This window comes from Chlorocebus sabaeus, chromosome 21, assembly GCF_047675955.1.
Source record: "Chlorocebus sabaeus isolate Y175 chromosome 21, mChlSab1.0.hap1, whole genome shotgun sequence".
Classification (NCBI taxonomy): Eukaryota; Metazoa; Chordata; class Mammalia; order Primates; family Cercopithecidae; genus Chlorocebus; species Chlorocebus sabaeus.
Window position 1 is genome coordinate 103,472,022 of NC_132924.1, and position 13,615 is coordinate 103,485,636.

Here is a 13,615-nt window from a genome sequence, read left to right on the forward strand (position 1 = left end):
AAGAGGCTGATATTTTTAAAAGTTTTCCCTCCATTCTGTGAAGGCTTTTTAATCCATGATCTGGCTATAAACTAACAGTTGCTGAAGCAAAAACAAAAAACCAAAAAACAAAACCAACCCCCGACCCCAAATCATTTTAAATAAAACTGATTTCAATGAAAATCATGTAATTATTTTCATTTCTTAATTATCCCTATTATAAAGAAAAAAAAAGGGTGAGTTTGTTTTAATGATGAAGTGGTAAATCTCAATTATCTCTGGCCTGATGCTGTCCAGTTACAGAGGAGGGTTAGTCCAGGTCCTCCTAAGTTGTCATCTGTTTCAGAAGAATAGAAATCCCGTAAGTTTATGTCAGATGCTCCTAGAAAAATGTTCTCTCAAGGCAGAAGTCACTTAGTGTTGCGAAGGTATCAAAGGAAGTCTCTCTGCTGGGAAGACTCACCACATACTCATCATCATACCCATCCTCATCTGGAACTCCAGTGTTAGGGTCACAGTCCCGGACTGTAAACTTCATGGTGCAGCTAAAGGTGCCTGCAACTGGAGGAGAAGGCAGGCAAACCTGCATCAGTGGGCAGTGCAAGCGAGAAGTTTCCATCATTTCTTAGGAAGTGCCACCTGTACTCAGCATTGTGTTCCACATTTTCTAGTTAAATACACATGCCCTGTTTTCTAGGGTAGTGGTTCTCAAAAGCAGCCTGCAAGCGGGTCAGAAAGGCAGTCTCACAAAGCATGAATGTAAAGTCTGTTCCACGCTGTGGGTTACAGCAGTACAGGAATGATAACATGGGCAAACTGTTTCTCTATTGGTATGAAGAAAGCAGCAGAGAGGTCCTTTTGGGGGCTTTTTGCCATGCCTATCTCAAAGAGGCCTAAATGTTGAAAAATAGTATTTTGTGAACCACTGCTGTAGGACCTGACCAAAAAAAAAAAAACCGATGGTAAAAAAAGCATACAGATTATCAGATTAACATTGACCAATCTCATCAGCATCTCAATACTATCTTTAGATTGTGGACTGATAGCGGGTCTACAAATCACCAGACAGAACTTGCTTTATCTGTCAACCTTCAGCCTAAAGTGAGGAGGTCAGTAATCAGTTTCTATTATTGGTAAAGTCAGTGTCTTAAATGGAAAAGCAAGTGGGCAGTTGTATGTTTTCACACGAGTGGTGTTAAGTAATAAGAAATGGAGGTGGGGGTACATTTTTGGAAAGTGAAGTCTTTATAAAGAAGACAGGATTTTCTGAAATGTTTGAGGAAGGGGACTTAGCAAGCAGGGATGAAGAAAAGGCATTTAGGATCTTATCTATGGTCTGGAAAAAGCTTATAGGTACAAAAATATTACATATTGGGGGAGTTAAAAAGTTATTTGGGGGATAGGCAAGGAGAGGAAAGAACGGGCTCAGATGTAAAGATCATATATGACAGGTTGGGTAATAAGACTTTCATCTGCTCAGTCTTGACTTTAAATTCCATCCATTCATCCATCCACACATGTAGTGACTGTCAATACATGTTGACATTACATGTAAAGGTATAAGCTTATGTGCCAGACACTTGGATAAAAAGATGACTGAGACATGACCTCTGTCTCTAGGAGCTGTCTAGGAGTTAAGTAAGCGTGTGAGGCTGTGTGTGTGCGATCTATGACATTACAACTCAATGCCATAGATCCTTTAAGTTTTAAGAGAGTGCCATGTGAAGGTGCAGGATTAACCAATAGCCTGGGAAAACTGTAAAAAATGTTAAACGACACAGTAGTTTAATTGGCTCTCAAAAGATGCAAAAGAGCTTTGGCAAGCAGAGGAAGATGTACAAACAAGCAAAAGGAAAGAGGCCAGAAAGTCCATGGGGCAGTTGGAAATAGTAAGAGGCAGGCTAATGCCTAGGCGCTGAGAAGAGAATTTGTTTTGGAATAAATTGTAAAATACCTTGTATTTCAAATGATTTTCCAACAGGCTCTGGTGAGCTGAGGCAGTCAAGAGATTGAAAGGTTAGAGATAAGCTAGACAAGATGTGCCTAATTTAAGCCACTGGTGGGGACTATGAAGAATGGGTCTGAATTCAGAGAGCAGATGGATTCAACAGAATCCGCTGAAAACAGATGATGGCGGTGGGTTGCCCCATATAGGAAAGAATGAACCTATCAAGTCTGCAGACTCAATTTCAGTGCTATTAGGGGTTGAGGAAAGAACAAGTGTGCTTTAATAAAGACAGGATTTTCTTCAGGGAGAAGGGGAAAGAAAGAAAGAAGTGAAAGTTAACACAAGGCCAGAATAGGTCAGGTGAGGCATTTTTTTTTTTTTTTTAAACAATGAAAGAGATACAGGATATGGTAGGGAAAAGGTCATGATCAAGTTAGAATGAAGAGTCAGGAGAGACATTAAGCAAATAGCTAACAGCAACCCAGTGTGGTTCCAATTAAGCAGAGAGGCTACAGCAAACGAGGAGAAATAAAGAGACAACATCAGGTATGAAGGTAGATCACAGACTGGGCACAGGGGCTGGGTTTTATGTGGAGGTAAAGACAGAAGACACTTATATGTAAGGACCTGATACAGAGAAAGATATTAAGGAAGTAAATACGAATGGTGTTAGTAGAGATAATGTTCCTGAAACCTTGGTGGGAATTTTTTACTTAAATGGTTTGACTGATACAATGAGAGGTTACAGGGATCTGAGGAAGTCCAGGTAGTAATCTATTGAAGCCGCTACAGAGGATGACGAAATGGGGCGAGGAGGCGGGGCGGGGGGGGGGCTTTCCATGGCAAGAAAATACTGAATGCACTGCCATAATGTAAAGATAAGAGTTACACAAACAAAGGAAGACAAACACCAAAGGGAATCAGGAAAGAATGCCCTGCATTAAAACTGGTCTCTGAAATTAGGCTTGTCTTGTGAGGATTCACTGAAAATGACAGTCAACCATTAAGGAGATTTGTATGAAAAGAACCCAGCGGTGCCTGTACAGGTCCCAGCTACTCGGGAGGCTGAGGCAGGAGAATGGCATGAACCCAGGAGGCGGAGCTTGCAGTGAGCTGAGATCGCGCCACTGCACTCCAGCCTGGGCAACAGAGCGAGACTCTGGCTCAAAAAAAAAAAAAAAGAAAGAAAAGAACCCAGTGAATTATAGAAAAGATGGATGCTGGCAGCTAAGACAGGAGAGGGACATGTGAGTTGGGCCAGGGTACAGAACATGCAGTGTGGCAAAGGGCAGAGTGGAAAAGGTGGGAGGGAGCTGCCAGGTCTCAACCACCTAGGTGAGACCATGACAAAGTAAGAGACCCTTATGAGGCATTTCCAGAAAACTTTGTTAGAATAATAATTAAAGAAAACGGTATGTCACTAGGGCAAAAGATTAGAAAGAGGGCAAAAGAGATGGATCTGTACAGGCTAACTGCAGCAGTCTATGCAGGTCTGGACTGAACTGAGAAGGAATGGGTGCAGTATAGCATGTAGGACATCGAGGAAAGTTGGGCAGTGAGTGTCAAAATAAGCAATAAACACCTACCTGGAAAATCGTGTTGAGTCTGTGGGAATGCTGTACAAATGGTGGGAAGGTTTTCCTCTAGGACAAATTCAGAAAGGGAAGGAGGAATGGTACTAGGAAAGCAACATTAGAGTTGTCCTCAGATGAAAAGGAGTTAGTCAGTAAGGAATGACACACATCAATGGGAAGGTAAGACAGCATTGCTGGGCCAAAAGTCATAAGAGAGTAAGAAAAAAGAGACTGAAAGCAAAAGAAAGAAAATATTACATAAGGAAGGGCCAACTGGCAGAGGAGGTGTGGAATAAAGATTTAGAATGGGGTATCCTTTCTAGGTCTAAATGGTCGACTGCATGGGAAATACACAGAAAGGCTAAGGAGCAAGGAATTCAGTAGGAGGAAGCAATAGACTAGCTCTTGAAGCTTTTGAGGGAATGGCTAATTAAAGGACTTGCTTGGCAGGAAAGTTATTAACTGGTGAATGCTGATAAAAAGCTATAGATGGGCCAGGTACGGTAGCTCACACCTGTAATCCCAGCATTTTGGGAGGCTGAGGTGGGTGGATCACCTGAGGTTGGGAGTTCAAGACCAGCCTGGCCAAGATGATGAAACACTGTCTCTACTAAAAATACATAAATTAGCCGGGCGTAGTGGCACATGCCTGTAATCCTGGAGGTTTCAGTGAGCCAAAATCACGCCACTGCACTCTAACCTGAGTGACAGAGTGAGACTCTGTCTCAAAAAAAAGAAAAGAGAGATGGCAAGTGAAAGGATGACTGACAGTTAAGATATTGTAAACTATTGCACAGTGTTCCAATGAAGTTGCCTAGAAGTTACTCTGCTATGTGAGGATTGATTAAAAGTGATAGACATTTCCTAGGGAAACATGAATGAAAATATCACAGGGGAAGAGAAGATGGAGGCTGGAAGCTAAAAGACGAGAAGATGTAGGATAAGGCTGGAGTATGGAATATACAGTGTGGGTAGGGGCTGGGCACGGTGGCTCATGCCTGTAATCCTAGCACTTCAGGGGTCTGAGGCAGGTAGATCGTTTGAGGTCAGGAGTTCAAGACCAGCCTGGCCAACATGGTGAACCCCTGTCTCTACCAAAAATGCAAAAAGTAGCCAGGCATGGTGGCAGGTGCCTGTGATCCCAGCTACTTGGGAGGCTGAGGCAGTAGAATCACTTGAGCCCGGGAGGTGGAGGTCGCATTGTGCCGAGATCAGGCCACTGCACTCCAGCCTCGGTGACAAGAGTGAAATTCTGTCTCCAAAAAAAAAAAAAAAAACAAAAAAAAGTATGGGTAGGGAAGGGCATTAAAGAGGGCCAGAATGAGGAACACCAGAAGACGGCAGCGCTGCATATGCAGTAGAGAGATGAGTTAAGAAGAAAAGAGAATGTACAGAGTAAGGAGATAAATAAGAACTGGTGTCCTGAGGAAGTGCCATCTGGGAATCTTTGCTTGAATGATGTTTGAAGCAGCAAGTGTGCCCAACAGAGTGGAAGGTCAAGGAGTTGAAATGGGATGGATTCTAGCCATAGGCAGTGGCAGGAACCCTATGAAGGTCTGGAATGAACTGAAAGTGCAAGTGTTCAGAGTGGTGTGCAGGTGACGAGGAAGGAAAGACTAAATCCATGAGAATGATACACAAGATTGTAGCTGAAAAAACAAGTGACTAAGTAACAGTTGTTTTTCTAGGGTCAACTGGGGAAAATAGTGGAAGAGCCTGCAGAAGAGATGGAGTCATTTGAAGATTGGCAGGTTTTGACAGGAGGGATACAGCCCCATAATTGTAAGATTAAATAAAGAGAGACTGGAAACTGTGTAAAGGGAGAACTATACAAAGAGTAGGTATGCATAGGTGGAGTGGCATGGACAGGTAAAATGAGAAAAGTGTTTCCCAGAATGGGAAATCTTGTAAACCCTTTAAATGTGGGTCTATTTCATCAAATGTTGGCTCTTAATTGCAGACTTTGAAAAGCAGTAGATAAAATGGGAAGAAGAGGTGCTTGAAAAGTAATGGGAAGCTTTTGTGAGAAGTTTAATTAGAAGGATTAGAAGGAGGTGGATTAAGATGAGCCCTAACAGGGCAGCACTTAAAGACACCAGGATAGATCTTTGAGTAGTTTGTAGAATGGATGACTAATATTGGGAGAGGAGTGGCTGGAGATTACATTGGAAACCCATCTAAAGGGTAAAACTTCTTTGTTTCCAGGTACCGATAGTAGATGAAATTATACTCTATATAATTAAGATAAGGGAGGGCAAATCACCAAAGGGGAAAAACAAATGAATATCATGAAAGTGCTGTATTAAATAAAGTTACTCTTAGAAGTTACTCTGTCATGTGAAGATTTTCTACAGATGAGAGGCAGCTACTAGAGAGAATCTGGCTAGGAAGTGCCATTCAGGAGGAGACGGAGTCCATCTGAATGAAATATAGATGGCAGTTAAAAGAAGGGAGGCTGAAGATAAGGTAGCATACATCTTTAGGGCAAGACAGGTAACAGGGAAAAAAGGAATAGGAGAAAACATCATAGTTGCCTCCAGATGAAACGGTCATTTGAAGAATGGCAGGACTGACTGGCGAGACAGTCCCGTATCTGGGCCAAAAGACATGAAGAGGAGTTAAAGCTAAGGGGAGCATTATATAAACTAGATAACGATTCTGAAAAGGTGGCATGGTAATAAGAAAGACCACAGCGCCATCAAGATGCCCGGAGAATCCCGCCAGATCTCAGAATGGGCCCAACTGGCCAAATATAGTAGGTATAAGGCCAGACTGCAGTGACTAGCATATGGGGGAGAAGGAAAGACCTGAATAGGAATGAGTCAGTAGACTTGCTCTTGATGCCTTAGTGGAAGATTTTTAATTAAAGGGCTTGGTTGAGGGAGAAGTTGAGAGCAGTGCTCCTTAGAATGTGTTACATGGCACTATCTAGGAATCTGTTAGAAATTTGAATTCTTCTCCCCTCCCCCAGACCTAGTCAGTCAGAAACTCAGGGTACATTAATCTGTTCTCACATTGCTATAAAGAAATACCCGGGACTGGGTAACTTATAAAGAAAAGATGTCTGATTGGCTCAAGGTTCCATAGGCTGTACAGGAAGCATGGCTGAAGAAGCCTCAGGAAACTCACAATCATGGCAGCAGGTGAATGGTGGGGAGCCAGCACTTCACAGGAGAAAGACAGAGAGTGGGAGGAGGTACCACACACTTAAAACAATCAGATCTTGTGAGAACTCTATCACAAGAACAGCGCCAAGGGGATGGTGCTAAACCATCTATGAGAAACCGGCCTCATGATCCAATCACCTCCCACCAGGCCCTACCTCCAACACTGGGGATGACAATTCGACATGAGATTTGAGTGGGGACACAGATCCAAACCACATCATGGGGTAAGGCCCTGCAGCTTGTCTTAACCAGCTGCAGTTGGAGAACCACTGCTTTAGACAAAGGCAGGCTAGGAACAATTCTGATAAAGAGCCTCTTCGAGCAACTGTCGTGTTAGGGTTAGCTGAAAATTAGAAGAAGCAACTGAAGAGATTTGAATGAAAGGGCAGGAGAGACGGAAAGAATGGAGGTGATGGAGGATACAAAAGGGAAGGGATAAATGAATGAGGCTGGAGGCTGAACTTGCAGCACAGGAAGTGGGCCAGTGAGGAAGGGCACTGAAGCGTGACGGGATGAGGAATACTGGGACAGGGAGAGTGGCAACTCTGGTAGAGTGATTTTACGTTAATCCAGTCACAGCCACTCAAGAAGATAGAGGAAGGAGAGAATGTGGCTAGGTAAGAATTGAGGTTATGAGGGGTCACTGTTCAGGAAGCTTTGGACCTCAGATCCGTGGTGCAGTCTGAACAGTAAGTGTTGAGTGTGAGGGATCTGTTTATCCAAAAGACAGTACTGAATCTATGGAAATGACATACACAGAGTCTCTGAATGAAGGAGGGATGCTGAATATATTTTTTATAAGGCAAAATAAAAAGGTGTACAATAGTGAAGTTAAAATTGCTTCCAGATGAGAAGGCATCACTTAGTATTGACCAAAAAAAGTGTCAATGATACTAATTGGAGGTATTTGGCACCATACTTGTGCGAAAGGTCATGATGGAAAAGAAAGAAGCCAGGTTAGATGCTATCTAAGGGGAAGGGAAGGCTTATCTGAAGAGCAGAAAACTGGTTTTGAATGAGGGAGAGAGTGGGGATATGAGGGGAGGAAACCTCAAAAAGAATATGTATCCATCACTATGAAAGGTTAGGCTATACAGGGGAAGCCTCCAAAGGGAAATCTGGAGAAACGTTCTGAGAAGGACATTAAGGATGTACTCAAAAATTAAGAATGTTAGGACTTGCCAAAAGTGAGAGAAGCAACTGAGGAGACTTGTATGCAAAAATCGCAAAGAAGGAGAGAACAAAAGATGGAGGCTGGATGCTAAATAGGGTGAGAGGACATGTGAATGAGGTGGGGGGGGGAGGTGCAGAACATGCAGTGTAGAAAAACAACAGATACGGAAGGGCATTAAAGAGGGCTAAATGGGAACATTAGGAAATGAGAGTTGGGAATTTGTCAGAGTTGTGTATTAAGAAGAAGACAGTAAGGTAAGAAGGTGGCACAGTAAGAACACGGGTATAAGGTTTTGCTGTCCAGGAAGCTTTGCTGGAAAAACGTTAGAAGTAATGTGTTTGGTCAGTATGGTGAGAGGTGAGAGAGGCTAAGTGGGATGGGCATAAAGGGCAGGCCAGTGGCAAGAATCCTATGAAAGTGTAGGCAGATCTGAAAGCACAGGCAAATGCAATGGAGAATGTGGCAAGGGCAGAGGGCAGTGGGCTAAGCAGCGAGTGCCCAAGGGGAGGGGAGTATCCAGAAGAACCCATGGAGTACCTAAGAATGACACACAGGTGATAGCTGAAAGAAGGAGGGACATAGAAGAATCAGCAGCATGATTGTCTGGGGCAAAATAAGGAAGAAAGGAATGGAAGAAGAAAGTGAAGAGTTCCTGCGGATGTGAGGGGATGACTAGAGGAATGGCAGATATTGACTGGTGGGTAAAGGAACCATTTTTGGACCAAGGTTACAATGGAATAAGAAGGAAGAGAGAGCTGACTGAGTAAAGGACCAGTTGTGTTTTTAAAAGGGGAAACTGCTAAGATCTCAAAATGGGCCCAAGTGGTCAAACTGGGTGGGAAGGCCCAATGGTAATGAATGGTGCATCTAACAGAGCTTCGGGGACCCAGGCAGGAATGGGAATTAGTAGATTAGCTCTTGATGCTGTAGGTAGAAATTTTTGGTTAAAAACTTGGTTAATAAGAAAGTTTAAGGGAGTTTTATTAAGATGTATTCTCCTAAAAAGGCACTGCTAGCAACCTTTAAATACGTGGGCATTGACCATGTAGGGAGGGTAGGTGAGTAGTTTGTCTGTAGAGGAAATTAATTGTATTTCTTGAGGACTGGTAGGGAATCATAAGGGAAGTAAACCTCAAGAGTATAATGCTATATCCGTTGCTATGATAATTTAATGCTAGTAGCCAAAATGGATAAGATATGATAGAGCGTAATAGAATAAGAAGAAAGGGGTTTTCATCTAAGTAATGGGAGCACTATTAATTAGAGCAGGGTTCTGAGTGGTCAAGTTGCAAAAAGACAAATAAGAACTGTAATGGAGAAATCTGTCAAATCTCAGAAGGGGTCTAATGGGTGAAATGTGTGTTGTTGAAGATTGCAATGAGTGGTGTAGATGGTGAAGAGCAGCGAAGGCCTGAATACGAGCAGGAGTCAGAAAACAGACTAGCTCTTCAAGTCTTGATGGGAATTTTTTTTTTCTATTAAGAACACATACATATACATTTATACAGCACTGCAAACACAGCACTACGTATTATTTATGGATATGTAGTAAAATTATGAAAATAGGCATGAGGATAAGTATCAGATTCATGTAGTGATTTTCTCTTGGAAAGGAGAGAGGTAAATGATTTTGGGGAGTGATACCGAGGAAGTCTCAACTATATGTGCAATATTTCTTTAAAAAAGATCTGAAGCAAATACAACATCAAGATAGGAAGAAGTGGGTGTATTAATTTTGGGGGAATGAAAAGTTTTAATTAAAGGGCTTGGTTGATAGAAAGGTTAGGGGGGAAGATCAGGGTGAATCTTGATTCAAAGCTACTGACAGTACCCGAAAGACACTGGTTTGACAGAGCAACTGGAAAGCATGGGTGGGTGGTTTATTTGGTGAGAAGGTGGTCTATATTTAGTGTGGAGCAGGTGGATGGCACTGAGGGAGTATACCTCAAGAGTATACCTTGAGAGAAGGGTGTATCCATCACTGTGATTATCGATGGAAGCTGATGTTAATATATATGACAGTGCAAATAAAGGAAATTAGGAAGAACTTGCTGAAGTATGATGTTAAGATTTGCTCAGAAAAGAAATATTATGTTAGAACTGGCTGTAAGAGCAACTATTAATATATGTATAAAAAAAGAGTGAGCAGCCTGGGCACAGTGGCTCATGCCTGTAATCCTAACACTCTGGGATGCCAAGGGGGGCGGATCACCTCAGGTCAGGAGTTTGAGACCAGCTGGCCAACATGGAGAAACCCCATCTCTACTAAAAATACAAAAAAATTAGCTGGGCATGGTGGCACATGCCTGTAATCCCAGCTACTCGGGAGGCTGAGGCAGGAGAATTGCTTGAACCCCAGAGGTGGAGGTTGCAGTGAGCCAAGATGGCACCACTGCACTCCAGCCTGGGCAACAGAGTAAGACTCTGTCATTAAAAAAAAAAAAAAAAAAAAAAAGTAGAGAAGGAAAAACTTGAGAAAAATTGAAGCTAAAATGAAGGAAGGAGAAGGCATGGTTTAGGTTAGGGTGCTGAGCATGCAATGCAATTTTGCAAAATGTTAAACAGGGAAGGGTATAAGGAGGGCCAGGATGAGGAGCACCGAGAATCAGAATTACAAGTTCAGTGGAGTTGTATGTTAAGCTAGATACCAACCATGGGAGAAAAGAGGGGAGTGAGAACATAGCAAATAAGAATTGGAGTATACGTTGCTGCCCAGAAAGCTGTGTTGGAAAAAGATTTGAAGCAATTGGTGGAGTCAACAGAATGGGAGGTTAGAGAATGATTAATGCGATGGACTTAAAATGGGTCAGAGCAGGGATCCCAGGACGTCCAGACTGAATGGAGGGTGAGAAGAGATTAAGTACAAAGTGAGAAATAAGGAAGATGGAAGATGGTTAAATAGTGCTGAATATCAAGAGTGTACATAACATCCAAAAGAGATGCTTATATCCACTAAATGATATAGCTGAATGAAGAAAGAATGCTGGAGAAAATGTAAGGAGTTTGCAGCCAAAGGAGAAAGAGAAAAAGGAGAAAAGGAGTAGAAGGGAAATGTTCAGGTTGTTTGTAAATGGAAAGACATTATTTGAATAGTCACAGATAATCATAGGAAAAATGGCTGTTGCTCTATACTTAAGCCAAAGCTCATGATAGAAGAAAAAAACAGAGGATAGCAAGTCAATAAATGGGACGTTGTATGAATTAGAAAGCAGTTTTGAGTAGGTGGAAAAACAAGAAAACAGATCAAGTATAAATTAAAGAAACAGAACTGTCAGATCGCAGAAGAACCATATACAGAATGAGAAAAGATCAGAAATCTAAAAAAGAACAGAAGTTGGATAGGCTGGCACTTGAAGTCTTAGTGGGAAATTTACTTCTTAAGTGACTGCTTGCTAGGGGAGGTTAGAAGGAGATGAATTAAGATAAATCCTGATAAGAAGCCATTGGTGGAAACCTTAAAAACATGAGGATTGACAGGTATAGATCGGGATTTTCTTTGCAGAACAAATGAATATTATTGGTTGAGGACTGGTTGGGAATCATGATAATGTTAACATCCAGAGAATAATACAGCATTCATTTATTATAGAGTCAGTGGGTAAATGATTTGTAGAATATGTGCAACATTTCAGAGTAACTTAAGTAAACACAGGGCAAATCCACTTCACAATAAGGAGACCCAGAAACAATGAGGTCAGAAGAACAAGAGCATACATTAAGAAAAGTTATAAGATTAAAGATGGACCAAAGATACAGAAGGGAAAAAGGGTGACGTAGAAAAGAAGCAAGTCAGAAGACAACTATATGCATCCGAATAGAATATTAGAAAAAGGCAAAAAAAAAAAAAAAAAAAAAAGGTGGAGAGGCACGGTACATTGAGTAGTATACTTAAATCTGATTCCAAAAGGAGGAAAGAAGTTCAGAAATGAGTAAAGAGGAACCGAGCTGAGACAGGGGAAAGGGAACCAGGAAATGGAATTGAAGGGTGCATATCCACATCTAGAAAGGGTTGCTCACTGCACCAGACAGACAGTGGTGAACAAATCATGGGTGGCACAGGGGCTTCAAAGTGTCAAAGAAGAGAAAAAGAGGTGCAGAACGGATTGTCAAATGAGCTTCCAGGTAGGACTAAGAAAGTCTTTAAGAAAATCCAAAAATGAGATGAAAACATCCTGAATAATAATGAAAAGATAGGAAAGATGCATGGATTAACAGTATGAATGAAGATAATGAAAATACTATAGTACAGCAAAAAGAATGCATCATGGGGCTAAGAGGAGCAGGGAGTAACTGGAGGCAGTCCTAAAGGTGGAATCTTGCCACCTGTGTCACAGTATTTAAACCTCAAGGATAGAAAATATTAAAATAAGAACAGAAAATATTGTACGGGTATGGAAGCTATCAGGCTGATATGAAGGGGGTTTAGAGTACAGGTCGCTTTCATGTACTGAAGGGTAAAAGTTTCAATGTAGATCTTTAAGAGAAATCCTTTTCAAGAGTCAGAGGGTGAGTGTGGAGTAGGGAAACAAGAGGAGGGAAGAATGGGGTGGAAGGACGCCAGAGGAAGAAAAGAAAGTATGCAAAAGAAAGTGCTTCCATGGGAAGACTACCAGGTTAGAATACGAAAAACATGCAAAATGCAAAGTAAGAAGTATAAAAAGCACATGAAAGAAGTAGCAAAAAAAATGAACAAACAAAAACTGGTAGAAAGGGGGCATTCTGGCGCTTCAAAACAATGATCTTCAATAGTAAATGCAAGCACAAGAAGGCTCCAGGCCTAAAATGGGAGTCAGGGAGTCAGGTGGTCATAGGGAGTCAAGGTGGCTGTCCACATCAGTGATTCTTATCTGGGGTGGGGGGTGGGTTTCACCCGAGGGAGGGCTGGGGGCATGGACCCCCAGGCAGGCCTATCCAATCATCTGAGGGGTGAGCAGTGTTCAGCTCAGAAAAAGTAAGGGGAAAAAAAAAAGCAATCTCTAAAAGGAACACAGACAATAGCAAAAGAGGAAATCGAGCCCAAAAGATGCTTCTGATAGGCCGCCTTGGGGTCCTGCATCCTCGGGTGAGAATCACTGGTGGACGCGGGAGGATGGAGAGCCGGCAGACATGTGGAGTGCGAGGGGAAGACGCATGTGCGGCGGGGCTGATGGAGGCATCAGGGTCAAGACTGTCAGGTGTGGGAACACAGTTCCCGACAGACCAGGACAAGGATGACAGCGAGCAAATGGATGTAGCCGAAAAGGCACCGGGACCATGGTGGTGGAGCTGGGGTTTCCAACGCCTCGGTCCCAGACTCGAGCACTCAGGTGGAGGAATGAGGCCCAGAGAAGGGCCCAGTGACACAGAGGACGTGGGCTGTGTGGGTGAGAGCAGAGAGCAGGGGATCTGTTGTCACGGGGAGGGAAGGTGCAAAGGGGAATGGAGACAGCGTGGAAGGAGAGGGTCTTGAAGACATGGGCGCTAAGGAGGGAGGAGGCGGGAGGAGGTTGGGACTGACAGGAGCACCCAGGAGGAGCAGAGGAGCCAGGTCTCAGGCAGGGCAGGAGAGTCAGGTTGAGACTGGGTGCCTTTGTACCAGCGGGACGGGGGTGATGAGGGTGGGCAGGTGGAGTGGGGACAGGAGTAAGCGCTGATGACAAAACTGCTGTGGTGACAGGAAGAGGGTAGGAAATTCAGAGGCATATGTTCCCCAGAGTGTTTTCACAAGAATGTGAAAGAAAGGATGCAAAGGGAACTGAGAAGGTTTTGGGGAGTCAGGGTCGTGGGGTGTTGG

General features: G+C 43.0%; 1 protein-coding gene across 2 annotated transcripts in view; it reads right to left on the reverse strand.

Moving 5' to 3' along the window:
* COPG2 (COPI coat complex subunit gamma 2) overlaps nt 1–13,615 on the reverse strand; it is a 168,913-nt gene that overhangs the window by 1,573 nt on the left and 153,725 nt on the right. For both annotated transcript variants that reach the window (XM_007982937.3, XM_007982939.3), the window contains exon 21: nt 443–540. In XM_007982937.3, coding sequence (XP_007981128.1) covers nt 443–540 — 98 coding nt within the window. The remainder of the gene's footprint in view (nt 1–442; nt 541–13,615) is intronic.